The sequence below is a fragment of the Meles meles genome, chromosome 10, assembly GCF_922984935.1.
Source record: "Meles meles chromosome 10, mMelMel3.1 paternal haplotype, whole genome shotgun sequence".
Taxonomy (NCBI): domain Eukaryota; kingdom Metazoa; phylum Chordata; class Mammalia; order Carnivora; family Mustelidae; genus Meles; species Meles meles.
Window position 1 is genome coordinate 7,495,650 of NC_060075.1, and position 27,863 is coordinate 7,523,512.

Consider the following 27,863-nt stretch of genomic DNA (forward strand, 5'->3'; position numbering starts at 1 on the left):
TTCGCTTATTTCTTTAGGAATAATTTCTGAAAAGGAAAATCTTAGGAAATATTCCCCTGCCCCCAATCTTTTTAACCAACAATGAGTTGACCAGAGAAACTGAAGAATTTACTATGTTTTCAAACTCAAGCTGGCCTGGATCTGTAATAATAATTTTGCTCCCACAGAAGAGAATCCTGATCTTCACGAAGCTAAGACTTTGGAATACTCCGTGCAGAGCCAGGAGGTGTGGGCAATGAGACAGGCGTCTCCACATCCTCGGCCCAAGTCATCGCTCTGGGAAATGAATGAGAGAGATTTGCTCCCTAATCAACCTACAATATTCTTATTTGGGAAAAAGTGATCTTCTTAGAGCTTTTTTCTTTTTAAAGATTTTATTTATTTATTTGACAGACAGAACACAAGTAGGCAGAGAGGCAGGCAGAGGGGGCAGGAGAAACAGGCTCTCTGCTGAGCAGGGAGCCCGACGTGGGGCTCGATCCCAGGACCCTGGGATCATGACCTGAGCTGAAAGCAGCTGCTTAACCAACCGAGCCACCCAGGTGCCCCAAGAACTTTTAAGTGTCTCAGGATTCAGATTTTCTGAGAGGAATGGCCCCTCAGTGTTGGGCACGCTGCTGTGTCCCAGAACTGCTCAGACTTCTCTGAAAGGTCATGAGCGCACTTGGCTATTCTCACAAGATGCCGATTTTAGTCTCACTCTGACCCTCTTGGGTTCCATGCATATTTGCAAATCAAGGTGGTAAATATACTCTTGCTTTAACCCAGCCTTATGCCAGGAAAGTATTTTATGAATGTAACATTCTGAGAGGGTTTAGGAACGAAAACCTCTCTGGTTTTCCATTTCTATGGAAAGCTACATATGTTCTGGAGGAACCTACTGATACGTTATCATACATCAGGATACCTCATTGATTTATGTTCAATGAATTTTACTACTTCAGAGCTCATCTCTATTTAGTACAGCAGTGCATGTCTTCATTTGACAGGAACAAACAAACCGTCATTATACATACAAAACAACCTCATATTCACGTAATATGCTTCCCATAAAGAACGTGACATGGCTTAGCGACATCACTACTGTGTCACTTGACAAGCTGCCTTCCTGGCTCTCACACAGGGAAATGAGCTTCAAAGACATTGGATGACTCACTCAACGTCCTGGGGAGAATGAAGGACAAGACCAGAGCAGTCCAGACTTTCTAGAACATTCTGTTCACCCAACATTAAATATTAGCAGCGACTAGGCATGCTTGTCCTTACCGGCGGGTTTGATGAGCACTGCCAAGAAGTCTGTGGTGAAGGAGCTCACGTAGAGGAGAATGCAGGGCGCCTTGGAGGTACTGAAGCTGAAGCGGATCCCCTCGTGCACCAAGTCGGCAGGGGCACTCTGCTGATCAGGGGAGCTGTCTGACCTGACGCCCGATTCTTTGCCGCTGACCCCCGAGGCCTGGAAGTTATACCGTAGCCACATCCCCTCTTCAAAAAATGCGCCAACATCTGTTGAAACAAAAAGGGGTGGAGGAAATTGAGAAATGAGGGGAAACTGGATGCTGATACTGACAACACTTCAAGCTCGTTGTTCACGGAAGGCAGGCCCTGCCTCCAGGATGGGATCAGATGGGGCTACTTTCTGTAGAGATGGGCTTATTTCATCAACGTGGATGATCTATCCACTATCCCCCTCACCCCCCCAAAAAAGAAGTAGCATGCCATAAAGCACGCAGATCTGTAAATTAAAAAGATATATATATTAATAAAAATGAAGAAACTGAAATCACACCAGAAAGAGTTTTCATGTATAGGGCTTAGGCCAAATAACTGATTTAGGTTGAAGAAGCACCCTGAAAAGGCAGTGGTTTAACACGAACACCAATTTAAGGAGCTCACGCTTCCTTTTTGAGACTGGAGTTCTTCTGGATGTTTGCACAGGAGAGCCTTCGACCAGTCCCTGAGGAGGTCCCAGGAAGCTTAAAATTGTAAGACGTGAAGTTTGAGACAACTGGGCTCAAATATGACCATTAATTAATTACTGTGTGGCTTTATGGGAAGTTACTTAACCAACCGCTTTAGGCCTCAGTATTTTATAAGTGAACGGGAGACAATAAAAGATAACATGAAATGATCAACACAAATAAATAAATAAAAATAATAATAATAAATAAACAAAAATAATAATAGCATCTATTATTGTTATTATTAAACCAGAAGAACAGTCACTAACCCTTCATTGGTCTCTGTCAATGGCCTAATCGTTGCTAATTGGTTCCTTTTTTTTTTTTTAAGAATTTATTTATTTTTGAGAGAGAGAGAGAGAACACGCACACACACATGAGTGGGGGGGAGGGGCAGAGGGAGAAGCAGATCCCCGCTGAGCAGGGAGCCCAATTCGGGGCTCAATCCTAGGACCTTGGGATCATGACCTAAGCTGAAGGCAGACGCTTAATGACTGAGCTACCTAGACACCTGTCCCCCATCCCTTTTTTTAAGATTTTATTTATTTTCGAGAGAGAGAGTGAGCACATTAGTGGGGGAAGGGGCGGAGGGAGAACCAGACTCTCTGTCAAACAGGGAGCCCAATTCGGGGCTTCCCCCCAGGACCCCAGGATCATGACCCCAGCCGAAGGCAGCCGTTGAACTGACTGAGCCCCCCAGGCACCCCGCTAACAGGCTCCCCTGCTGATTCTCCCGTTGCGTGTTCCTCAATGTTCCCAAATCATTTCCTACGTCAGGACAAAGGGCTGAGGTTCCCTAACAAGCTTTGTTCGGTCTTGTGGTTACAGTTCCCCTGCCCTCTTTGGTGCTCCTCTGGAAGGAGTTCTCAAACTTCACTGCCTGTAGAACCCAACAGAGTGGGCATGGCGTAGTGAATCAGGGAGTCAGGCACCCGTGGGTGGATCTGGGCTGTGTTAACCTGCTAACCGACCTGTTAACCTGTTAACCAGCCAGCAGTGTATGAGTCTTCCAGAACTCAGAACTGTCTTGCTCAAACGCTGACCGTGCCCCGATGGGAAGCCCAGGATTGAACAATACGTAACCCACATGAGTCACCAAATGACTCACTGGAATGTCAGACGCATATAATACGGTCGCTGCCACCTTGGGGTCGTCCTGTCCAGCTGTGGTCATGGGAGGGGACATATCCACAATCTGAAATCCTTCTGGTGAGTGTCATGGAGGCTTACACAGCAGGTTATGTGATAAGAACCCCCGTCTCACTGCCTGGAGGGTCCTCAGTTGGCTTTCCCAGGCTTTCGGCAAACACCTGCCGAGTACCCTCAGGATGCCAGGCATTCTGGTGGGCCCCGAGATTACCATCGCTGCTCCCAGGAAGCCCTTGATCTAGGGGATCCAGACCACCAGGCATCTCCGGAAGCACTGGGGTGGGTGCAGGACCACGTAATACAGGGGCTCTGGAACTCGAGGGGCACCGGCCCTGTCTCCGGCGGCCAAGGAAGACGTCTGGGGGGAAAAGTCATGGAACCTGGCACCCAAAGAGCCAGAGGCAGTAGCTTTGAAAAGGCCGAAGGGAACACCAGCTTGGGAGTTGAGGGAGAAGCACGTGACAGCACTTGGAGCAGGGACAGTGGGACCAGAGGCATGAAGCCTTGGGTGAGAGTCACGTGCTCTTCTTACATCAGCTGTCGAGGCAAGGCTCTCGAGTGCCCCACTACACTTGAGGTTGGGCACTGGGGAAACGGTACCTAAAAAGAGGTGATCCCTGCCCTCAGCAGCTCAGAGCCTGGTGGGACAGATGGACATATTCTGGACATTCTCTGAGCTGCTGTGACGGATGGTAGGGGCCGCGCGGGGGGCAATCAAAGAGAGCAGACAGGGCAGGTCACCTGCCGCAGACACCCCAAAGGCTTCCCTTTGCCACAGACAGGTTCTCCCAGAGGATGAGGGGGTCACTATCTGAGAAGCTATTTGGGCCATGCAGGGGAGAAGAGACGGACCTGGCGCCTGGAGGGAGCAGGGAGCAAGGCTCGAGATCAAGGCCAGAGTCCACACAAGCCAGAGGCAGACAGAAAGGGACAAGGCAGAGGACAAGATATGCGAATAGGGCACTTGAAACTCAAGATCCAGGCACGAAGCTCCTGCGAGTAGGGAGGGGTTCTGGGCTGCAGAGGTGGAGGAAGCAGGGAAAGCCTGCGGGTGCGGGCACCGAGCTACAGATGCCCGTATCGTCGGCCGGAACCTGGGCTTCCCCGAGCCAGACTCTCCTGAGTCACCGTCCTTCCAGAGCGTGGGCCCACCCGAGTCCCCGATGACATTTCTCTGTCAGAATGCTGGTCCCCAGGCCTACCTCCAGAATTTGGCTTTTAGGGTCTGACTCAGAGGGTCTCGAGAATCAGCACGCGTAACTGACTCCTCAGAGGATGCTCGTGCCCACAGGAGTCCGGGACCCCGGGAGCCAAAGCCGGGGCAGGGGAGCGCCGCCGGTGGGGCAGGGAGCTGTGCGGGTCTGTCGGGCTGAGACAGGACGCCTCGGTTCAGCCCCAGGGGTGACCATCCTTCCAGGGCAGATCATGAAGAGAAATTCAGAAAGCAAAGGATTTTAGATAAACTGAGAAATATGCCATGGAGAATACTTTTGGTGTATTTCAGAGTCATCGTTAAAAAGCTTTATGGATTCATGCGGGTTTTGGAAGAAGGAAAATGCCACGCTTCACATGTTGTTCTGCAACCGCGTCATAAACCAACTGTTAAAAAGGGGCCTGGGAGCGCTGCGAACCGTCTCAGTTTCCAAGTGGCAGGTTTATAGCCGTCATTTCACTGCTTCAGACGGTTTTAAGGAAATGCCAAATCAGGGTGTGGAATATCACTTAGGAAAGGAGTGCTCCCATCCCTTCTGAAGGAATCACTAAAATAACACTCATTTAACACCCCCAAACAACGTCCTTTCGCTCACTGGATGAGCACAAATTATTGATGTAGAATGCTTAATGTACGGTTTTATACTAAGACGAGATCGCTTAAGTTTTAGGATATTCATTTTTTGGATAGAAAAAAATGATAAAGTTGGAGTCTCATTATTCTAAGATGTATTACAAAAGAGATCTGTGGAATTAGATCATGTTTCCCGAAATTCCGAGCTACAGTCCGAAATCTGCAGGTTCAGGATTGCAAGTTGCCAGGAACCTTGAGGCAGGCAAGCAACCTCATAATCATTTCTTGATTCTCGAAATGGAGCCCTGATTGATGAAAAGAAGCCTGCAAATATTTGAAATAAAATCCACAAACTGCCCATCCCAGAATAATACCACAAAGATATTCTTCTCCTCGTCTGACCAAATCCCTGATGTTTAAAGTGGAAAGGCAAGCAGCTGGTTCTCACCCCGTTATTAAATTGCCCCTCATCTTTTCTTCCTCACGCTCAATAATTCCATTTCTTTTTGCCTTTTTTGCTTAGGCTGTATCGTGCAACCTATATTTTAAAATCATCCTGATTCTTTTCATTCTCTCACTTCCCCACAAGGCCCCAGAATTGAAAGCCCCTAGTCCACAAATGGGCTCTTTTCCAAAAGTTTAAAGTCAGTAAATTGCAACTTGGAAGTTATTTCCCAATTGAAACAACGCTTTAAGTGATGGGTAGTTTGCCACCAGAGTCCACAAAAGCTGAACAATAATTCTGGACGGGTCACAAAAAAGAACTGAAGAATGCCATTGTGTACTAGTCATTAAAACAAAAACAGCAACAACAGAAGTTAAGGTTGATTCCAAACGTGAGAATTCCAGGGAACTCCGCTCCCACAAGTCTTTCACCTAGCTGATGCCGTGGCATGCCGGGGAATCTGGAGTAGCTGATTCTCTTAAGAATCTTAAGTAAGCAAAGAGTGTTCGCCTGTTCCCCGGGTGTAAACGCTCCTACCACGGCCGAATTCAAGCTGCCAACACATCACTAAATACGGAGGCAAGAGGACAGGTTCGGGGTGATCTCCCCGCCGGTGTGAACTGCCTCCAGCGCGTGAGCTCACTCGGTCCCTGAGCCGGTCCTTCGAGCAAACCACATCTACTGGCCACAAGCGTGTGGCTCAAACCACGGGAGTCTATTTCACTGTTCTGGAGTCTCTAAGTCTAACATGGACGTCTCGGCTGATTCTTTTTCTGGTGTGGGCTCTCCTGCTGGCTTGCAGTCAGACGTGCTCTTGCTCTGTGCTCCCACGGCAGAGAGAGAGAGAGAGAGAGCAAGGTGGGGGGGGCAGAAAAAGAGAAGAGGGAGAGAGAACTGGATCTCTGGTCTCTTCCTCTCCTTAGAAGGGCGCTAATCCCCTCATGGGAGTCCCACCCTCATGACCTCATCTAAACCGAGGTACCTCCAAAAGCCCCGTGTCTAAACATTGTCCCATTGCGGGTTAAGGCTTCCGCACAGGAATCTGGGGGGACAGAAACATTCAGAAGCTTCTTGCCTTTTCTCTTCCGCTATAAAGAAACACTTAAGTATTTGCTGACTCCTTCCTGCCTTCCACAGCTCTCTTTTATCTTGTCCCAGGACCCTGGATCCTGAAAGCTCTGTCCTTTATGAGAAGTTCTATAAAACCCAGGAGGAACTCCTGGGGAGCAGGCACTGTACTACAAGGAAACACAGACCTGCACCCCAACCTCTGGGTCATTCAAGCTTTTCCACGGTTGAATTCCGTTGTCCAGAATGCCCATTCTCACGGGCTGCTTTTTAATGAATCATCTAGCAAAAGAGTTAAACAAATGTCGTGACGCTCTGCTTCCAGATTCCTTGGCCACCCCCCTCGGCGCATATCCTGATTCTGCATTAGGCCCCGCTCCTTCTGGGGTAATCTGCAAGGCCCTGCTCTCCTTTAACTCGTTTCCTCTTGTACTCCCAAGGCCCTGCTTTCCTGAAATACAACTAGTTTCTCTCCTGGCCTTCCACTGGCAAAATCTGCTTTTTCTCCCCAAGTGTTCTGCTTTGAATTTCCCTCCTGAATTTTTTATTCTGTTTGTTTCATGTTTTCTTCCATGGACTCTGATCATTTTGGACTAACAACATTGGGCCTGGATGAGTTAGTGTTCACCTTTACTCACTGTTTCCCCAGGTGGATACGTGTCTTTTGTAATCACTTTCCCCACATTCTCTCTAAAGGCCAGGTTACTTGCAGGTCAGTTTCTTCGTAATAAGCTTCAAGTGTCTGAATCTGCACCAGGGTGAGAAAATCCCTGAGACAAATCTCTGAAGCTCGAGTGGCGTGTGCCAACCGTGAGCTACAAGTGTAGAGCATGTGACTTGAAACACATGAAGAAGCTACATGTGGCCCGGGTCCTGCAGGTTATTTAATTGCTGTAGCCTTTAAATCATTCCCATCTTACAGAAATCCTCCCTTGAACATACATCTTCCTCTGGCTAACAACCAGTCATTTCTGTACACTTTTTTTTTTTTAAGATTTTGCTTATTTATTAGAGAGAGCGTGCAAGAGAGAGCATGAGCAGTGGGGAGGGAGAAGCAGATTCCCTGCGGAGAAGGGAGCCCCACTTGGGGCTCGGTCCCAGGACGTGGGGATCATGACCTGAGACGAAGACAGCTGCTTAACCGACTGAGCCACCCAGGCGCTCCCTGACTTGCAGTTTTAAACGATCATTCTGGCTAAATGATTGGTATGAGAGGAAACTGTTAAAACTAAATTTCATCCTTAAATGTAAATTTCATCCTTTTTCTTAAAATTTGGAATATCACCGGGTGTGTGTGCACGGGCCTGGTCACTAGATATATTTCAGGGAATCTGTAAATCTCCTGAAACTTCGGGCAAAAGCGCCTATGCATTTTTCTGGGGGGAGGGTTAGTAGTATAAATCAGATTTCATGACTTCACCCTCAAAAGTTTAAGGAAAAATAAGAAGAATTAATTCACTCGGAAAGGATGCACCAAGATGCTCGGTGTGCTTAGGCGCTGTGCCAAATGTGGCCTCCACTTCCCCAGTGGGCTTCGTCACCCTCATGATCTGGACCCACTCCCTCCTCAGCCGCATCACCCGGTCCCTGCGTCCTCTGCCTGTGTTCTGGCCAGACTGGCGACTTGCTCACAGCCCTGCCAGCTCTCCCGCCCTTCCCTTCTCCCAGCTCCCAGCAGCTGTCAGGCCACCTCCTTCCCCAGCTCCTCCCCAAGCTCCCTCGCGGCTCTTTGCTCTAACTTTAGTCCGACAAGTGCAGCCCTGTTTGCTTTTGATTTAGTAAACATTTCTCGGAACCTCACGGTATGCTGGGCCCGTGCTGATAACGAAAGCAAACCGGACGAGGACTCTTCCCTAGAGAAGCTCGCAGCTGGTGGGGAGAGAAACACAGCGCTAGAACACACTCGGTGTGAGACCCAGGGTCAGGAGAAGGAGGTGGCGGGAGGAGAGAACGATCGGCTCGTTCTGTGGGGAAGTCTGGGCTTCTTCCAGAAGAAGGTGACAGTGAATATGTATTTGCAAGATAGGCAGGGCGGGCAAGGTCCTCGCAGCATGGGGGAGCGTGTGCTGTTCTGAAAATGACGTTAGAGCTTTGCAACCTCGGCTGTGCTTTAAAAAAAAAAAACAACAAAAAACCTAAGGCAAACTCTCAGAAAATTGGATTTAAGCGGTCAGGGGAAAGGCCAGCCTGTCGGCATATTTCGCCGTTTTCTCAGATTCCTGCCATGGGCAGCGGGGGCGGGGCACTTCTGCTGTAGGTCCGGGGTATGACTTGGTGTGAAACGTGAGCTGATGTGTGGCCATGACCTGCCAGGATTAGAAGGCAGGACGGGGGCTCTGGAGGGTCTTGAATTGCTTCTTCTTCTTCTTTCTTTCTTTCTTTCTTTTTTTTTTTTTTAAGATTTTATTTATTTATTTGACAGAGAGAGAGAGATCACAAGTAGGCAGAGAGAGAGGAGGAAGCAGGTTCCCCGCTGAGCAGAGCGCCTGATGCGGGGCTCGATCCCAGGACCCTGAGATCATGACCTGAGCCAAAGGCAGAGGCTTAGCCCCCTGAGCCACCCCGGTACCCCGATTTGCTTCTTTTTAAACATTTTAGGAGAATAATATACTTCGAAATCATTTCAGATTTGCAGGAAAGGTGCAAGATTAGTACCAAGAGCCGTAACCCCCATACCCAGTGTTATAAAATGCATTTAGTATTAATGCATACAACCTAAAGAATTGAATGATTTGCAACTTAACAGATGGTCTTCATTTTGACTGCTTTGTCTTCTTTTTATTGGCATAGCAAGCTGGAACCTTCCTTGGACAAGACTGGTCACTTGCTTGAGTGGCATTAGTGGATAAAGTCCCCCAGCGACCTCTATCTCATTTCACGTCTGCTCTGCTAACTCCCCAGTGCGCTATGGAGCTGCTGCTTTTAGGAATCACATTATTTGCTTAATTATTTATTTGTAAAATTATCTAAGTACATAATTTATGCCTTTTTCAGACACTAGGCGGTTTCTACTCATTCTGTTGATAAGTAGCAAGTTGCTTCTTTTTTGATCTTCACTTAACGCTGAACATCCCAGATTTTCTCGCTTGCTCAGCTGATGCGATGAGCCATGTAGAATTCTGGACTGCAAGGGCTCTTGAGGACAAGTGCTGCTTTTCATTCACTGTGGTAGTCCCAGGGTCTAGTCGAGAGAGAGGCACTCACAGAAAGTTTGTTGACTCAATGAGTGCACTTGACACCGTAAGGAAATGAGCTTCTCCTGAGTTCCTGCGATGTGTCAGTCATAATATGCAATTTTCATATATTATCTTATTTAATAAATTATTCAACAGCAACACTTTTGACATAGATGTTATCATTCCCATTTTACAGATAAGGTAACTGAGGCTTAGGGGAATAATTTGCCCAAGGTCGTCCCACTAATCAGGAAGGGACAAATATAGATTTTCTGGACTTCAGAGCCCATGCTCTCTCCTCTCTCCCAGCCACGCTTAAGCAAGTTCCAGCTGTTTTCATAGAGTTCCTCAAACCCATCTGTTTGCCAGTTTCTTCTCTGGGAACTTTAAAAAGAAATTAGCTATCAAGTAACCACTGATTGTTCACTACTCACAAGCATAAAGACACACAATTGACTCCTTAAGTGACAAAATTCTATTTTTTCTACCAGTTAAGAGGTTAATTGAAAAGAACAACCAGAAAACCCCAAAATGTCCAATTACTTATGATGAACTTTCATGATATTAAAGTGATTTTTATTTTGAGTAACAACAACCAGCTGGTTTGCAGTGACCACCAACCTGGCTCTTTTTTTTTTTTTTTTTTTTCTGCACTGGTTATCACTTGTTGCTGCGAGAACTACACTTAAACATTCATTCTATTGTGAAATAAATTCAAAATATAGTAATTCCAAAGGCTTAAACTACATTTGGTAGTTTACACATGAGTATAACGAAGGCCAAGAGTTCCTTGAGGGCAAACACTGTGTTTTATTGATTTTGTGTCTCCAGAGTCCAGCACATTTCCTGCAGCTTACTAGGTATTTTAAAGCACACTCACTGAATTAATGAATGAACTGATGGTATTATGGGCCAGTTTGGCCATCTTCATATTTTTTTAGAATGAGGAGCCCCAACCACCTCTCCTGAGAGAAAACAGAAGACAGGCTAGTAATATATTTCTATTACCATCTATAACTTTTTGAGGATAGTTTCTTCAAAGAAGATAAAACATGAGGTAAAAAGCAAAGACCCATCTCAAAGAAACCAAGAAATAATTAGCTATCACTACACTTTGGAAAAAGTAAGCCCAGGATTATGAATTACCCAGAGTTCCTGAAAATGAGATTGTCATAAAAAAAAGTTATGATACTTTGTATGCCTTTTGGTGGAAGAAGGAGAAAAGGAGAAAGAAGTAAAAATGAGAAGAGGAGGAAGGAAAGAAAAGTAGAAGAATGAATTTGGGACACTCCTTCACTGAACTACTACACATGGCCTTGAAGGACTGGACACGGTCCCCGCATCACCATGAGGACCCTCTCGAAATCTTCCCATCTATGCTTGTAATCTGTGAGGAGAAATTAGCCTTGTGGGGCATTTGCTGGGTCTGCTTTTCCTTCTACTACAGTGGAAACATTTTCAAAGGAGGAAACATGTTCAGTTACAAAATTGACAACTAAAATTTTGCTTTAATAGTTTTCCCCTCTATTAGAAAACTTCCCTCCTCTGTAGATTCTTGGAGCATGCCCCCTCTTTTTGCACATCTGTGGAAAAAGAAGAGATTTATTCACTGTTGCATGCAACGAATTTATTCTTATAGGAAATAAATAAAAAATACTTGCATGAGGCTTTCTATATAGTTCTACAGCTCTCTCTCTCCTTTTTATATTACATAAAATCAACCCCAAAGTGGTTTTCCAAACCAGGAGTGTATGTATATACGTGTGTGCACATGTGTGTGTTTTCTGCAAACCTGCCTATAAATAAATGTGCATGCATTTTCCCCCAGAAAACATGTATGTGTACACACACACACACGCGCGTGCGCGCGAGCACACACTTTCTAGAGCACCAAAGAATGGTTCTCCAGAAAGCATTTGCTGCCCAGTGACACACTGAGACCCAGTCTGCCTGGGTGCTTGCTCATGACCTGTTTTTGACACACGAGGAGCTGCAACAGTGACCACAGGTATCAGGACAGAGGCCAAGACAGGGAAGGACTCACAGCAGGTGAATTTCTGTGACTGCTCAAGGTCAAGGATTCTCTATAAGACTCTGCGTAACATCTAGCACCTTGGCCAACTGTTCAAAGAAAGAGTTTGAGGACACAGTCTCTGGTATTTAAGTCTTTGGTCTTAGGTCTGGTGTAGATGACTGTGGCTCAGAAAGTGAGAATGTCCCTGTCCCGATGTACTCATGTGCTTTTTCTGCTTGTCACATTCTCCCCCAGAAACAGAGCTCAAGAGCCACATACATTACTGTCTTAAACTGTTACGTTTCCCTCTCTACTGTCATCTCTTTTGTTCCATAGTTTGGGGAAGGCAGAAAGTTCTCATTTTTCAATAGTCCCAAGTATAATGGAATGCCTACAGATATGACCCTGTTCTGATGGTGCCTCTGGGTTTAGAAATCACGATGACCATAGATGGTGTTTTCAAATGCATGCTGCCTGCCCATTCCTGATTTCATTCTAATTGGAAATGGTCTGCTGGAGGAGAGAAGGAAGACTTAACTGTATGCGAAACGAGCTCAGCTTAACCGGTCGCCTCCTGAAAATTAGAGAAACCAATCATGTGAGTCTTTCCATGTCAACGAAAAAAGAAAATCTTTGAAGACAAACTGTTTTAATGAATTCAGCCACAAGGTTAAGGAAAAAAAAAAAAAGAGTGTTGCACTTGGCAGTTGGGAGAAATGGCGCACAAATTAAACTTCCGAGGCAGATGAGCACTAACAGATAATGGTTTTGGGATCACAAGGCAGAAAGACATAAACAGTGAGATAAAGCAAACCCTCCTAAGCACAACAGTTTAAGTGAGTACTAGGTGTTTCAAGACCTTGGGCCGTCTCTTTCTTGCTGTCTTGGTGAAGAACAGTGTGCCTTTCTCTTTAGTCATGATACTTAGTGAAAGCTTATGGCAACCACAGTCTGATCATCAAAAAATACACTTTCCAAATGACATTCACTTTGTACTTGTTTTTATTCTGATGTTTGAGTGTCATTCGGACATTTTGAGAACAGAGGGATAGGGTGAAGGGATCTCCGGAGTGGTTAGGAAGGTGATGGGTTTCTGTACCTCAGTTGATGTGGGAATTGGGGTATCACTGCTTACACAGAATCACATCCCCTGGGTCCAGGGTGCCTCCCCACTTTCTCTGAAGTGCAGTGCCAGTTATAACAGGGTTTACCACCTACAGAGAGTTAGGATCTATGTTATTTAGCTTTACAATGTCTTGAGGGACACGTTATTGAGATTTTATAGAGAGGCGCATGGAAACTCAGAGAAGGTAAATGACTTGCCTGTGGTCACACATCTAGGGAATTCTTACTACTCCCTACTATTTTGTGCTGTCTTTCAATGCTTTCTACTCAGACTTTACCTGGAAGAAAGATCTAACAAAACAATTTAGCATTTTCCATTAAAAAAATTACTGGGGTGCCTGGGTGGCTCAGATGATTAAGCATCTGCCTTTGGTTCGGTTCATGATCTCAGGGTCCTGGGATGTAGTCCCCCATCAGGCTCCCTGTTCAGTGGGGAGTCTGCTTCTGCCTCTGCCTCTCTCCCTGCTTGTGCCCTCTCTCTGTCTCTCTCAAATTAATAAAATCTTTTTTAAAAAAAAGTTACTCTGGAATGTGGTACCATGGTAGGTGTACCACGAAGGTTTGGGAGACAGAGGGCTATGGTTCAAAGACCAGTCTTTAAAATGCTCTAAGTCAGCACCGTCCAATAGAAATACAGTGTGAGCCACACTTGTAGTTTTAAATTCTCTTGTAGCCATGTTAAAAAAGTAAAAAAAAAAAATACTGAGCTAATTTTCATAACATATTGTATTTAACTTAGTATATCCAAAACATTATTCTTTCACCCCATTCTGTACCAAGCCATCCAATTAGAATTTCTGGAAATGACTTCTGGGCATGCCCAAGTAAAGGAGGACTGGAGAGAGCTCGTCTGACACATGCCTTCTACATAGCTCTTTCTGCAATCCAGGGAGATGACCCAGGGGAGATCCTGGCCTTTAGGATCCTAGCTGTTTCTTTCCATCAGACATTTGAGTAACAGCTTGGAAATTTGTTCCCCATTTTGAGTTTTGGGTTTATTCTAAGTGATGCAATGGAAAGAAGCGATAATTTAGCCAGAATGATTTTATAATGTATGTCATATCATGTCACCTCCCTCTGAGCAAAAGCCAAGTCCTTGTTATGACCGACCACACCTTATAAAATCTGGGCATCTTCTCCCCATTCCCAAACCCCTCAGCTCCCTTTCCCTGTTTCCTTCTATTCTTCCCTTTGCTCCTCTCCTCACTCCACTCCATCCTCAATGGCCTCCTTGTGTCCTCAGAGCACCCATAGCACACCAAGTTCTAGATGAGGCTCAGACACCAATATTTTTAAGAAGTTACGGCTTCCAGGGGGAGCAACGTTTCTGCAGGGCAGTGTGTGGATTGCACGCCCATGAGCCTGTCCTCCTAAATATGTCTTCTCTCCACGGAGCTTCTCCTAAGCAGTAAGCAGCAGTGAACTGAAGGCCATGTTTTCTAACTGGTACCTTGAACACAAATACTCTGTGAGGCTTTAGACATCTTCTAAGACAAGGACAGAGTCAGAATGCTCTCAGGAACTTTCTGTTGCCTCACAAGGACATTATCTGAAGAGATAAACACTGCCTGTTTCTATAGAGGTGGGCCCAGGAAGTATCCAGAAGTAAGAACAAAATGTCCTCAACCAGTTATGATGGTGTGATGTCACTTGGGGAGGACATCTGTCGTCGTGAGCCTCACAGCTGAAGAGTAGGGATGCAGGCAATTCTACGTGGGAGAGTTTGAAGGGCCTGTGGCAGACGTCTCTACCTCAGCCATTAGGAAGAATCCTGAAGTGCCTAGAGAAGGAGTCACTTTAAAGCACGTAAGACAATGGATAATCTACCTTAGATACCTGATGATTTAAAACCTTTATGAGATACTCTAACAGATTTTTTTTTTTAAATTTCTTGGGTAATTTTGCATTGCCAAACCCATCACCTCAAAGGCAAATTGCAATACACTGTGCTCCCCCCACCAAAAACAAAACAAAAAAAACAACCCAACAGAGGGTGTCATCTGGTACCCCCAGGGATGGTGGCTCTGAGTGGCCAACCACAGCCTTGGTTGCTACAGTCTTGGGTCAACCCCTTTCCAACCTGACTACCATCAAGCTGATCAGCCACCCTGGCATTGCTCCCCCCATACGGAAGTCAGGAGTCTCCTCTGACAGTTTCTGTCAGGTCCAGATCCGGGCAGGAAAACAATCTGTGCGTTCAGGCACCAGTGGCTCTAGCTGAAAATAACTTCTAGCTTTTCCAGAGTTTCAGGGGAGTCTCAAGTGACGACCGCACATGGGGAACGTGAAGGACTAATCTCTACTGTGCAGGACGGAGGGGAGCCTGACACGAGACGTGACCGACAAGTGTCCCGGTTTGCTGAAGCAGCTTCCCAGGCACCTCCTCTTCCCATTAGATCTGGTTTCAAGAGGCCGTTGGCTTGGCCACCCGGCGGTAGTTGGCTGATCGACTGCGAGGAGCTGTCAGGGGACTCCAGCCCGTCAGGCCTGCTGAAAGGCTTTTTTTGGTGAAATTTAATTTTTCTTTTTGTACTGTATGAGTTACTGCTGCGATCAGAAAAATACAGCTTTGCCCTGAATACGACACGCTCTGTCATTGGCCGTAGCTTGGATCGTTTGAACTCTAGTGCTTTATTTTTGTACATCGGCTGTGGTTTTGCTATGAAAAATGTTAAAAAGAATGGATTGACATTTTGGCTTTGTTTCTGGGACTTAAAGGAATTGTTCTAGAGGAAATTTTTCTTGTTGGGTGATTCTTTTTTTTTTTTTTTTTGTATTGCTGCAGGCTTTTTAAAGGCTCTCTATTTTGTTTTTGTTTTAACATACAGTTTCAGGATTATATAATAAAACAAAGGTCTTGCATTGTGTTTTTTTCCCCCCCCTCAAGTAATCAGCCATATGTGGATAAATAGTTTTCAACAATCAGGGAAGAATTCTAGAAAACCTGAGTTCTAGATCAAGAAATTCTGATCAATGTCACAATAAAAACTAGATCTAAATTATTTTAAAAATATATTTCTGGTCAGGGATACACATTTCTAGTGCTAGTACAAGTCGATGCTATTTGAAGTGAATTTATGGTAAGTTTTTCATGTGAAAGAATAATTTTTCCCTCTGTGCATATTTTATGATGAACATTAATTCAGTAGTACATGTACAAAAATTTTAAAGGAATATGCAAATGAAGTTATATAAATTAGGACTCATGCTTAACATTTTTTTTTTCGTCTTAGGAACATAAGTCAAGGAGTTAGGGACATGCTGTCGAGAAAGAGTCCCAGCTCCAGGCTGGCCCCTCCCCTGTCCCTCTCCTGGGCCTGGATCCTGCTGCCAACTGTTCAGCTTCCTGGAAGAACATGCATGTGTCCTGTAGTGTGTTTCTTGTCCTCTCAGTTCCGTTGACTGGCCTCTGCTCGTCACCTCGTGGACAGGATCACAGCTCAGTGGTCAAGGGGTTGGGGGCGGGTGCATTACAGCGAGGTTGTGTCCAAATCTTTGCTCTGCCACTTGGAGGGAAAACCTCAACCACGCTACTTCCTTCCTTTGTGTATCACTTCTCCTGTTTGTAAAACGGGTTTAGTGGAACCACCTCCCTCACTGGATTCCTGTGTACGTGAGTCCGTTCATACAAGCAGACCTCAGGGAGGTCCCCAGCACGAGTGGGCTGCCATCTTCCCGGGTCTCCCTGGTCCTCACTGCAAGGAGCCAGTCACCATTCTGATCCAAAGTGGTGCCCTCTACTGTCTACTGTCACGTGGTGACAAACCCTGGCCTGTTCTGTGCCCCCCTCCAGCCTTCCCGCCCCACCCCACTCCTTGCTGCTGTGAACTCTCCCACAGCTGGCCACATCCAGAATCAGAAACGTCTAATTATTGGTGGTTGATTTAATTCATCTGGGATTAAGGCATGAGACGTTTGCATTGTACTTTCAAAATACAGTTTCCCTTGCTGGGTCCTGACCGTCGAAAACAATTTTAGGGAATTTCATTTATGATTGCTCTTTGGGATTAAGTAGTCTGTTGATCCTGAAATTGGTCAGCTCTGAGGAAAATTAATCTTATGTGTACGTGCAAATGGGAGATTCTTCTAGAAGCTCTTTAAAAAGGCTGTTTGCTCTTGTGCTTTCAATAGTGTTTGCAAAGCTGAGAGTGACCCGGAACAATGATCAAGACAAAAGTAATTAGATTTGACAGGTCAAATGTTGATGCCGGTACTTTTCGGTAGGTGTTTCTAAATTCCTGTTGCCATCTGTGGGTCAGGGGGATGTGCTCTGAATGCCCAAGCTTTGCCTTTTCTTCTCCCAATGGTCTTTGCTGTGGTTTGACTACTCAGTGGTGATTTCTCAGAAAGGAGTTGCTCGGGATGCCAAGAAAACGGAGAAATGAAAGTGGTCTTCAGGTGCCTGGAACAATTTTCTGAGCCCCTCAGTTACAGGATATATTAAATTCTGACTTGAATTATTTAATGAGTATCACAACTTTGGAGTTATTTCATCACTATGGACTTCCGATTTAAAAAATAGCACCAGAGCAAAAGGAAGAAAAAGTTTTTGTGATATTTCATTGCCCAAAGACACCAATTGAAACCAGATCAATTACATGTAAGTGGGACGGTCATCAGGTTTGGAAAGCTAGTTACTGTCTGGGTTGTGAATTTGACATTGCAGGGCAGGAAACTCTGAGAGGCCAACCAAGACTCCTCTGGAAATACCTTCACCATTTTCATTGTGCTCGTAAGCTGGCTTCTTGTTTTTTATTTATTTTTCCTATTTTTTTTCCTCGGGGTGGGGAGCTCACATTAAAGATAAACATTTCCATTAAATAAAGATAAAGAAATACACATTTCCAGAACTAAGAAATTCAACTGAAGAGCTGGTTCTAGAAAATGCTCACTCATCAAACAGTTACAAAACATCCACTATGAGCCAATCACTGCTGGAGCCTCCTGCCTTTAAGGGATTTAGAGTCAGACCGTGTGATGGTTATCTCAGGGGATATAAATATGAGAGAAAGGAAAGCCATGTCTACTTCAGGGGCCCTGAAGAAGTAGTACTTAGCCTCATGATGGTAGGAGGAGTCATCAGAGGCTCCCACTGGTCAGCTGGGGGCTTACTGAGTCCTGATCATGTGCTTGGTGAGCGTATATGGTGGGGCGTCTGCTCTCCAGCCCTCTATGAGATAATGGGCAGCAAGACGGAAATACTGGAGACAAGATAATACGAGATGAGATGAGACAAGGTAAGATAATTTGTTATGAGATGTTAATCACTTTTATACACAGCACTGATCACTCCAGCCTGGAGTCATCTTGGAAGGCACCTTGAAAGAGGCTGTGTTGGAACAAAGCCTCTAGAGGGGACAGTACTCTTGGGCAGGCAGAAGGAAATGGGAAGGCTGCTCCACGTGGGCCGAGTGGGAAAGAGAACCAGAGCCGGGGATGGACAAGTGGACTTGGAGCAATGAACGAGGGTGGAATACGTTGTGATGAATAATGGGAAATGAGGTCGGGCCAGCTCAGCTGTAGCTGAAGATGCCTCTTGCCTCTTGGCTGGAAGGTGCGTGAGAGGAGGAGGCTGGAGCTCTCCTTGAGGGAGAGCACTGCACAGCCATGACAAAGAGTGGACGGTAGGAACACAGGCACAATGGGAGGAGTTAGGAGACCTGAGTTTTAGTCTAGGCTCTGCCACCACCAACTATGGGAATCTTTTCTGTTCTCAGTCTCCTCATCTGGGCCACATGATCACTTTTGTAGGCCCTTATACATTTGTCTTTTGTGGGCCCTTTCCTCCCTAAAACATTTTGAAAAATTGTATTTTACAAATGCATTGAAATAAAGATGAATACATTAATATCATGTATTGAAGTAGTTTTTTCAACCTAAAAGTTGATTTTTTCCTTAAGATCTTTAAATAATTATTATATTTTTGTGGGTCCCTAACAGCATTATGGGTCTCTGTCTACCCTAGATTAACAGCTGCCTGGTCCTCATCTGTACCATGAGAGGGGAGGTAGAGCTAAATTCTAACGCTTTTACCTTCCTCACAAAGCCTGTGATTCAGTGCACAAACTATCCAACTGTACAGTACAGTCGGACTGATATTTTCAATAGGTTAATGTATTTGATCTGAAAGCAACCACAAGGGAAAAAGATTTGCAGGAAAAGGAAAGATAATGATGTTTTTGTAACTCTAGACTAGTAGGTGAAAATCTTCTCATCCCAAAAGTGTGTTCATCCAAAAAAGAGGAAAGAACCTTCATTTTTTTTTTTTAAAAAAGAACCAGACTGGGTTTTTAAAAGAAACATGCTTATTATTTAAAAAATTCAAATGGCACCAGAAGATTCAAATAACTTACAATCTCTTATGCTACTTTAACATGAAAAAAAAAAAAAAGAGTCAGAGGGTGCCTGGTTGGCTCAGTCAGTTAAGCGTCTGCCTTCAGCTTAGATCATGATCCCAGGGTCCTGGGAAACTCCTGCATTGGGCTCCCTTCTCGGTAGGGAGTCTGCTTCTCCCTTGCCCAATATCTGCCTCTCCTCCCTGCTCCTGTTTTCTTGCTCTCGCAAATAAATAATTTTTTTTTTTTTAGTTTTTTATGTTTTTAAGAGTCCTACCTCACAAAAAAGAAGAGGGGCCAGACACTGAGGTGGAACTAAAGGCTCTGCTGAACGCTGAGTCAACTGAACTTAAGAAAACCTGATTCCTCTGCCTTCTTTCTTCTGATCCAGAGCTCAGTGCTTTCGGAATTCATGTTGCCTAACTGTGGTTTGTGCTGATGACTCTTTCCATGTCTCGCTGAAGACAGATGGGGTGTTTTTGGTCTTTTATTTTGTTCTATTTCATATCAGTGACTTTGAGGGAGGGGAATGAAAATACCTTTATTCTACTTTTTTTGGTTTGCATTTTCAGCCATCATTTGAAGGTGGTGTTTATCATTTTAAAGCATGATATGACATCAGACCTAAGAACTCAAATGTTTCTACAAGGCTTAAAACACATTAACAGAGGTCAGAGGTCCTCACATCCTGCTCCCTCATGCCAACTCCCAATTCCCATTTTCCCACTGAATAGAACAAGCTCTTTGATGTTTAATTCCCTATTTCTTCTTCCTTTTTTTTTTTTTTTAAGATTTTATTTATCTGTTTGACAGAGAGGCAGGTGGAGGGGGTGGGGGAAGCAGGCTCCCCGCTGAGCGGCGAGCCCGATGAGGGGCTCGATCCCAGGACTCTGGGATCATGATCTGAGCCGAAGGCAGAAGCTTAACCCACTGAGCCACTCAGGTGTCCCTAACTCCCTATTTCTTAAGTAATAAGCTTGTATTGTTATTCTTGATCATAACACTTGTGTCTCTATCCTGGTGCAATCCTCTGCGTCTTCATTTGCCTTGCTTCCTATATACCTATACCCAGCGAATCCCCTATTTCTCAGTTGGAGGTGTAACTCTGCAAACACAGGTAAACTGTTCTAAATTTTCTGGGACACATCACCCAAGACTCCCCATCTTTCTTCCTCAACTTGAGCTGGCTGTTCTCTGGGCTGGTTGCATAGCTGTGGCCCTGGAATTATCTTTTGGATCCTGCTGGAAACTTTGAGAATTTCCTATTTTATGCCTTATAATCTGGTATTTTATAATGCTATGAATTCACGTGGTTTCCCCCTTCTTCATGTTCGGCCCTTTCAATCTGTAAACGTATGCCCTTCAGTTCAGGGAAGGAGTGACATTGTCATGACTCATATTTCTGATGATTTTTTCGTTTCTTTTTCTGTGTTCTCTTTTCCTAGATCTTTTATTATTCATATTTGAATTTACTGGTTTCATCCTCTTTCTTAGCTCTTCTGTCTTGTTTCCCATCTCTTTGTCTTTTTGCTCTGTTTTTTTTCCCCTGCATGATTTACTGGATTTTTTTTTTTACCTTCTAAGTCTTCTTTTTAAAAATTTTTGCTATCGGTTTTAATTTGAAAAATTGGTGATTTCTAAACTCTGGATTGCACAGGAAGAGGGCTTTTACATGTACTTTTCCATGGATACAATATCTTCTTGTTCCTCTCTGATCTTTTTCCAAAGAAAAGCTCTCATTTCCCTCCACTAGAGTCTGGGAAGCCTTGGGACCGGCTTGTATCAATGAGATGTGGCAGAAATGATGGTGCATGACCTCCAAGGCTATGTTACAAAGGGCAGTTCGATTCCTGTCCAGGGAACTGGACCAATCAGATCACAGCTGTGATCAGCAAGGAAAGCATTCGCCTGTCCCCAGGCCACCCCATCAGAAGAAACCACACTAGCAAGTGCAGCATGACCACATGGAAGGGCCTTGTGTCCACCTGAGGGGAGAGAGAGAGAAGCCTGGCCAGGTCCTCGCTCCTCCAGGTCCGGCTGCCACCTGACCTTAATTCCCTTCCAGCCTCAAACTCAGAACTGCCCCAGCACCTGCCCAACTTCCCGATTCCCGAAAACCATTTGAGATAATAAACTGTTTGCTGTTATTTAAAACCACAAAGTTTTGCGAGCAGGTTGTTATGCAGCATGGGAACTGGAACAGAGAATATGAATGACATTTGTTAGGTTTTTCAGAAAGTTTGTTCTCTCAGTATTATCTCTGTGCGCACTGGATCCTTTGTTTGGTCTTTGTCATGTTAGAGGCTTGAGCCAAATGGTAGGTGATGCCGTGAGAGTGGCTGGTCTTCACAGTGGTGTCTGTGTGTCCTGTGTATCCACCAGCCTTCTCCTCTTCTTTGCCCCAGAGAGGATTCCTCCCGCCTTCTTGTCAAGGAATTGCAGCCAGGGTTTTAGGAGTCTGAATGGAAACTTCTGCTCAGTTCCCATGAGATCATGACGGCTTCTTGGACATTGACCATGTGGACTGTCCCGGCGTCCAGCCCCTCTGGAGAGCAAACCTCCAGTCTTCTGTCCTGCTTGGCACTGGGACAGCGGCCCAGCTGCAGTGGTGGGGAGATGACTGGCTTCTTTATATAAACCTGAAGCCAATCCTCTGTTTTCAAGTCCTTCTTTTCTGAGATACCCGGGACCTCCCATTTCCGAGCCTTTCAAGGGATCAGATCTATAAACCTGCTTTTCCTGAAGCTCGACCATCTTAGACTCTAGCTTTCTTCTGTCTACTAAGTGTCTCCATTTGGTTCCGGCCTTTCTAAAAACTGCTGTACTCTCTTGATCTCTTTGTTCTTTTTTTTTTTTTTAAGTCTTTCCCCAGAGATTTTGGTGAAGCGAAAGCAAACAGGTACAATCGACCTGTCATGTTTATGGAGAACTGGAACCTTTAATATCCTAAGAAATAAACAGCTCACTTTGCTCAAAGGGCATAAATTAAGAATTAGAATTATAATTCAAATAATAAAGAAATTGAACATGTTCAATTTCACTGTCATTTGCAAAGATGAAGCCTTCCTTCACTGGGAACTGGGAACTGGGAACCCTCTGAGAGTTGGCGCGTATCTGTTTATTCTACTTTTGCTTTAAAACGTCACACAGGCTTATGGTTTAAAAAAAAAAAATAAGGGGCACCTGGATGGCTCAGTCTGCTAAGCATCTCTCTTTGGCTGAGGTCATGGTCGCAGGGTCCTGAGACGGAGCCCTGCATGGGACTCCCTGCTCAACAGGGAGTCTGCTTCTCCCTCTTTGCCTCCCCTTGCTTGGGCTCTGTCTCACTCTCTCTCACTCAGATAAATAAATAAAATCTTCAAAAAAAAAAAGGTGAACTTTTATAGAGTAAAACGTCAAAATTGTCCTACATGTCCCCACTGCCATCACAAATCTGGAGGTAGCCAGCGCTAAAGTTTGTGAAATCCTGGAAAAAGATCGGAAGGATTATATGTATATTTTGCTGTGTATACAATCTGATTCTGTTCATGTTGAAAACAACTCCATGTGTGTGTGTGTGTGTGTGTGTGTGTGTGTGTGGTATATATTATAACGCACAAACATGTCTGAGTTTTTAATACAAAACAATCGAACTCTACATGGTCTGCTTTTTTCTCCCCCCCTTTTTTTTTCATGGTCTGCTTTTTTATGTTTAATGATATAAAGGGTATTTTCTTAAGTGAATCAAAAATCCATCTCACTCATCTCACTCTTCTTAATGGTTATGTACCATGATTCTATAGTAATTCCTTTATTTATGGACATTTAGTGTTTTTCTCTACATCTCGTTATCATGCCAAAAATGTCATGAGCTCTTCTTGTGAATACATATTCCTGTAGTACTAGTATTTCTCTAGATTGGATTTCTTGAGTTTAATTACTGAATTAAATAGAATACACAGAGGTTGCTTTTTGATAGACAATATCCAAGTGACCTCTAAAAGGTCATTTTTATATTGTCTCTTATGAACTCTGTTAGTGTCAGCTGGCGTCCCCATTCCCTCCACTCTGGGACGTCAGCAGACAAAACTTTTGAACTTGGAAGGTGATCTCACCGCGTGAAACGTGCTGCTGGGTGTGCAGTTCCCCAGGTCACGCCTACATGGGCGTTTCTCCGAGGCACACCCATCTTGCCAGACCTTTCTATGGAACTCTTTGTTCTCCAGTAGTTAAAGAAGTGCAAATTAAAATGATACGGAGCCTCTTTTTTTTTGGCTTATTATTTTCACAACAATGAGAAAAGGGAAAAAAGCAAACAGTGCTGATTGTGTTCAAAACACCAGGCTTTCTCGCAGGTTCCCTGGCACCACGTTTGGGAAATCAGATTGGCTCCACAAATGAAAAGCCATAAACATTTCATACCCCCTAACTCTACCTCTCTACGTGCGGCAATCCGTCCTAAGTAAATAATGTAAAATATCAGAATGCCATTTACAAAAACATTTACCGCAGTATTATTTACAATAGAAAATTGGAAACCGTTTCAAGAGCAGAAATAGAAATTGCCATTTCCCTATTGTGAGATACTTAGGTTAAATAAATTTTGGTAAACCTACCGAATGGAATACTAAGTAGTCTTTTTAAATGATGGGTATGAAGACCAAGCGGTTTCAAGGAAAAATGTTTATGCTGTATATGCTAATACTATGTTGCTAATGATACATAGTACATTATAATAATATAAATTGATTTTAGGAACTTGGAATTCATTTTCCTATAGCACAATATTCTAACATGGATCAATAACTAAAGATTATTTATTTGGTAATGTAACTAAATTATAGCACTAGCCTGAATTCGGAATCCTAGTAGCAAGGGAAACTGCCAGAAGGAGCAAAGATACGTTTCCTCTCTCTGCTGGCACGAGGTTGGCCTCTGACAAGATCATGAAAGAAGGGAGGGGAGCATCTTTGACTGCTTCCTCTTCCTAGCACATCCCTTCCAGACTCTTCTGAAGCTCCTCAAATCTGTCCTCCCAGAATTGTCCATGACCAGCTCCCTAGAGCGCATCCAACCTCTTCCTCGCTCCTAAATTACACCTGGTTCCATGAGAAGTCAACCTCAAAGACCCAGCCCGCATTCGGGGGCTCACCCTCCTCCCGGACCCACTCCCGCTCATGCAAAGGATGGTCTCATTAGTCGACTGTCAAGCCACAGGAAAGAAAGTGGACAAGTCAGGCAGTTCAAAGAAAATCCTTTTGGGTAGAGAGTAGCTGGTCTTCTCATTCTTTAAAGTATTCCTATTTTGTCCACAGTGTCTTCCTTCCAAACTCAGAGGTGCTCTAAACGTTTACTTAACAGTGATCATTGCAATGGTAGTGAGCAAATTTGGTAGCAAGTGTGTACGTGCGTGTGTGCTGGGGTGGGGAAAAGGTCAGTGATCTGAAGGAGACAGATTGGGCAGTGGGAAGGTATTTACTTGGACCCTTTGTTTTTATAGAAGGGAATGCCTGCTACTAGGGTGTGAATGTTTGTACCCACCCCCAAATTCGTATGTTGGAATCCTGACACCCAAAGTGAATGATGTTAGAAGGTGTGGCCTTTGGGAGGTGATCAGGCCGTGAAGGTAGAGCCCCTACCAATAAGATTAGTGACGCACAAGCCCTCCCCAGCCCCTTCCGCCAAGTGAGGACACAATGAGAAGTCTGTGGCCCACAAGAGCCCGCTCACCCGACAATGCTGTCTCCCCCATCCAGGACTGCCAGCCTCCAGAACTATGAGAAACACATTTCTGTTGTTTATAAGCCACCTGTCTGGGATATTTTGTTAGAGCTGCCTGAATGGATTAAGACGCGAACGCCGCATTCCGGAAGGCTTGCCAGTTGTGTGCTGGTTTGCGGATTCTTTCACTCTTGTCTAGAGGATGAGTCTTCTACGTGTGTTATAAGTTTTACATTACTCTTGGCCAGAGAAAGGGAAGCTCCTGCTGTGATCAGAGCCTTGCTGTGTAGGGGAACGAAGGCTCCTGGGCCGTACTGAGGCCAAACTCAGCACTGCGGCCGGGACTCCTCCCTGGAACGAGGGCAACGATGCGACGGACAGCTGCAGCTGGCAACATCTGTCTCCCTTCGCATCTCCTTATAAAAATGGATGCAGAGATTTACTTTGGTAATTCCCATGTTTCATTTGGAATTTGGAACGTCAGCGAGCAGAGGTGTGTTTCCTGCGGCGCTGTCTCCAGACGAGGACAGAGACACTGCCATCCTTCAGCGGCCACCGATCAGTCATTCAAAGCATGAATTTCAGTAATAAGAAAGCTCACAGGGCACGTCCTGTATTTACCCTGCAAATCACCTTCTTTGTTATAAAGCAATCCGGGGTGGTCTCTCATGTCAGAAGAATTTCTTTGGTCAGACTCTCCATGTCCCTTGTTCCATTCCTCACTTTATATATTTGGAGACAAAGGTATTCTCCACTATTTTTTTAAAATATTTTTATTAGAGAGAGAGAGAGCGCAAGCAGGGGAGGGGGCAGAGGAAGAGGGAGAAGCAGGGAGCCTGATGCAGGGCTCCATCCCAGGACCCTGAAGGCAGACACTTAACATCTGAGCTACCCAGGTGCCCTGGTATTTATTCTCCACTATTAACACAAAATCATGGATATGGTATGTGAGTGGCGCCCTCAAAAGTACAAAGAACTATCTTGTTATCTGAGGCTTATAGTTAGAAATAGATTCAGTCCAACTCTGGCCCCGTTTTTCTGTGTTGTGTACAGGTGTGTGCACAGGCGTGTGTATATGTGTGTGTGTGTGTGTGTGTGTGTGTGTTTCCTTGATCAGCCACACAGAGAAAGCCCCAGGAAATGAGGCAAAGAAAAGAGGAAAAATTATTCAGAACTTTTGGGCCTTAGGCCTTCGCTCAGCTATCGGGTTGGTACAATAGAAAGAAAAGGACAAATTGGGCAGGATATCTTCACTACTCTCCATGAACTCATGACCTTGCCATTCATCCAACGACTAAGGGAAGTGTGCCTTGTGGACACGATGGAAGAGCCAAGGGCAGTGTGGATGCTGGTGAGCAGACCTGCCTGCAGGGGAGCCCCAAATAGGAGACGTTTAAAAGCCCATTGGTTAGACTCGTTCTTTTTAGATTCATGGAAGAAGAGAAGTGTATAGAGGCTCAGCTGAATCACGGCGCTAATATGTGAGAAAAGATAAAGAGTTTATTTTGTAAACTTGGTATTATTTGGAGTTGGGATCATTTTAAGGCTCCTTGGGGCGCTGGGAGAATGGCAACTACAAAGTGGCCCAGTCATCTCTTCCCCTTGAGCATATCATTAAGGCCTCAGTAAAGGAAAAAGTCGGGTATGGGATTTATCCGCTGTTAAACACCTCTTCTGTGTCAAATTCGGGTTAGGTGCTTTTAGTTTTCTCCCCAGAGCTGGGAATTCTTTTTTTTTTTTTTTTAAGACTTTATTTATTCATTTGACACAGAGAGAGAGATCACAAGTAGGCAGAGAGGCAGGCAGAGAGAGAAGGGAAGCAGGCTCCCCGCTGAGCAGAGAGCCTGATGTGGGGCTCTATCCCAGGACCCTGAGATCATGACCTGAGCTGAAGGCAGACCCTTAACCCACTGAGCCACCCAGGCACCCCCGGAGCTGGGAATTCTGAAGGTGCAGGGATATTCCTGAGTTTTTCTTTCTTTCCTTCTTTAAAGATTTTATGTATTTATTTGAGAGAGAGAGAATGAACAGAGGGGAAGGAGAGAGACAAGCAGACTCCCCGCTGAGTAGGGAGCCAATGGGGGACTCAGTCCCAGGACCCCGAGATCATGACCTGAGCCAAAGGCAGACACTTCAGCGACTGAGCCACCCAGGTGTCCCTGTTCCTGAGTCCTCAAAGGCACAGGGATCTGAACCCCAAATCTGACATCCACTGTGTCTTCATAGAGATACTTCCTACATTTCTTAGAGATGCTGGGGCAGGATGAGGGAAATCTTTCTGGTTGTCAGAAATGTCCAAGTGTGGAGGGAGCTGATCACACGGTCCTGAGTCCTCTGAAGCCCAGTCTGGCTCCCATCCCGAGAGTGCGTTACAGAGAAGACTCTGTTGGTGCACAGGGAGTCAGACCTCTCCACTTCCAATCCCAGCCTGTCATTTATCAGCCACATGACGGTAGATAATAAACTTAACCTCTGGAGGCCTTAGCTTTTTCATTTTTAAAAATAGGAGTGCTAACACCTACGTCTTAAAATTGCTGTGATGATTAAAGAAGGTGAGATACGGGAACATACTAAGTTTAGTGCCTGGTGCAAAATGAGTTGTCCAATAAATGTCAGTTGAACAGAATGTAATATCCTCTCCAGCCATGAGATACTTTGATTTTGTGACAAGAAGAGCTTCACGAACTCTTAACAAATTGCGAGTAATTGAAGAAAGTGTTGAAATAAGTAACCCAATGACATTTGAATGTTAGGGCAAAAGCTGAAAGTCTGAATAATGATAAATTCATTATGGCAATAGAAATAAAACTATAGTCCTCGATATTTTTAAAGACGTTATGGAGAGCTGTAATAGCTACATGTGGCTTATGATTCAGTAGGACACTGTACAAAGTCACAGGAGATAACTTTTTTTCCTTATTTAGTGGGAAAAGGGGGACTACCGATGTGTTTGAAATTTATAACTCGGTCTACTGTTTTGAGTTGATTCACATGGCTTAACTTATATTTTTAACTGAATTAATAAGATTCCATTATAAGGAATTAGAAAAGCCAACAGGCTAACACAGACCCATTTAAAAGGGATTTAAACTAGATTACCTCAATGG

At 44.8% G+C, this 27,863-nt stretch overlaps 1 protein-coding gene across 3 annotated transcripts in view; it reads right to left on the bottom strand.

The window, feature by feature from the left end:
• CNTNAP2 (contactin associated protein 2) overlaps positions 1–27,863 on the bottom strand; it is a 1,946,064-nt gene that overhangs the window by 151,165 nt on the left and 1,767,036 nt on the right. For all 3 annotated transcript variants that reach the window (XM_046020922.1, XM_046020925.1, XM_046020923.1), the window contains one exon: positions 1,267–1,503. In XM_046020922.1, coding sequence (XP_045876878.1) covers positions 1,267–1,503 — 237 coding nt within the window. The remainder of the gene's footprint in view (positions 1–1,266; positions 1,504–27,863) is intronic.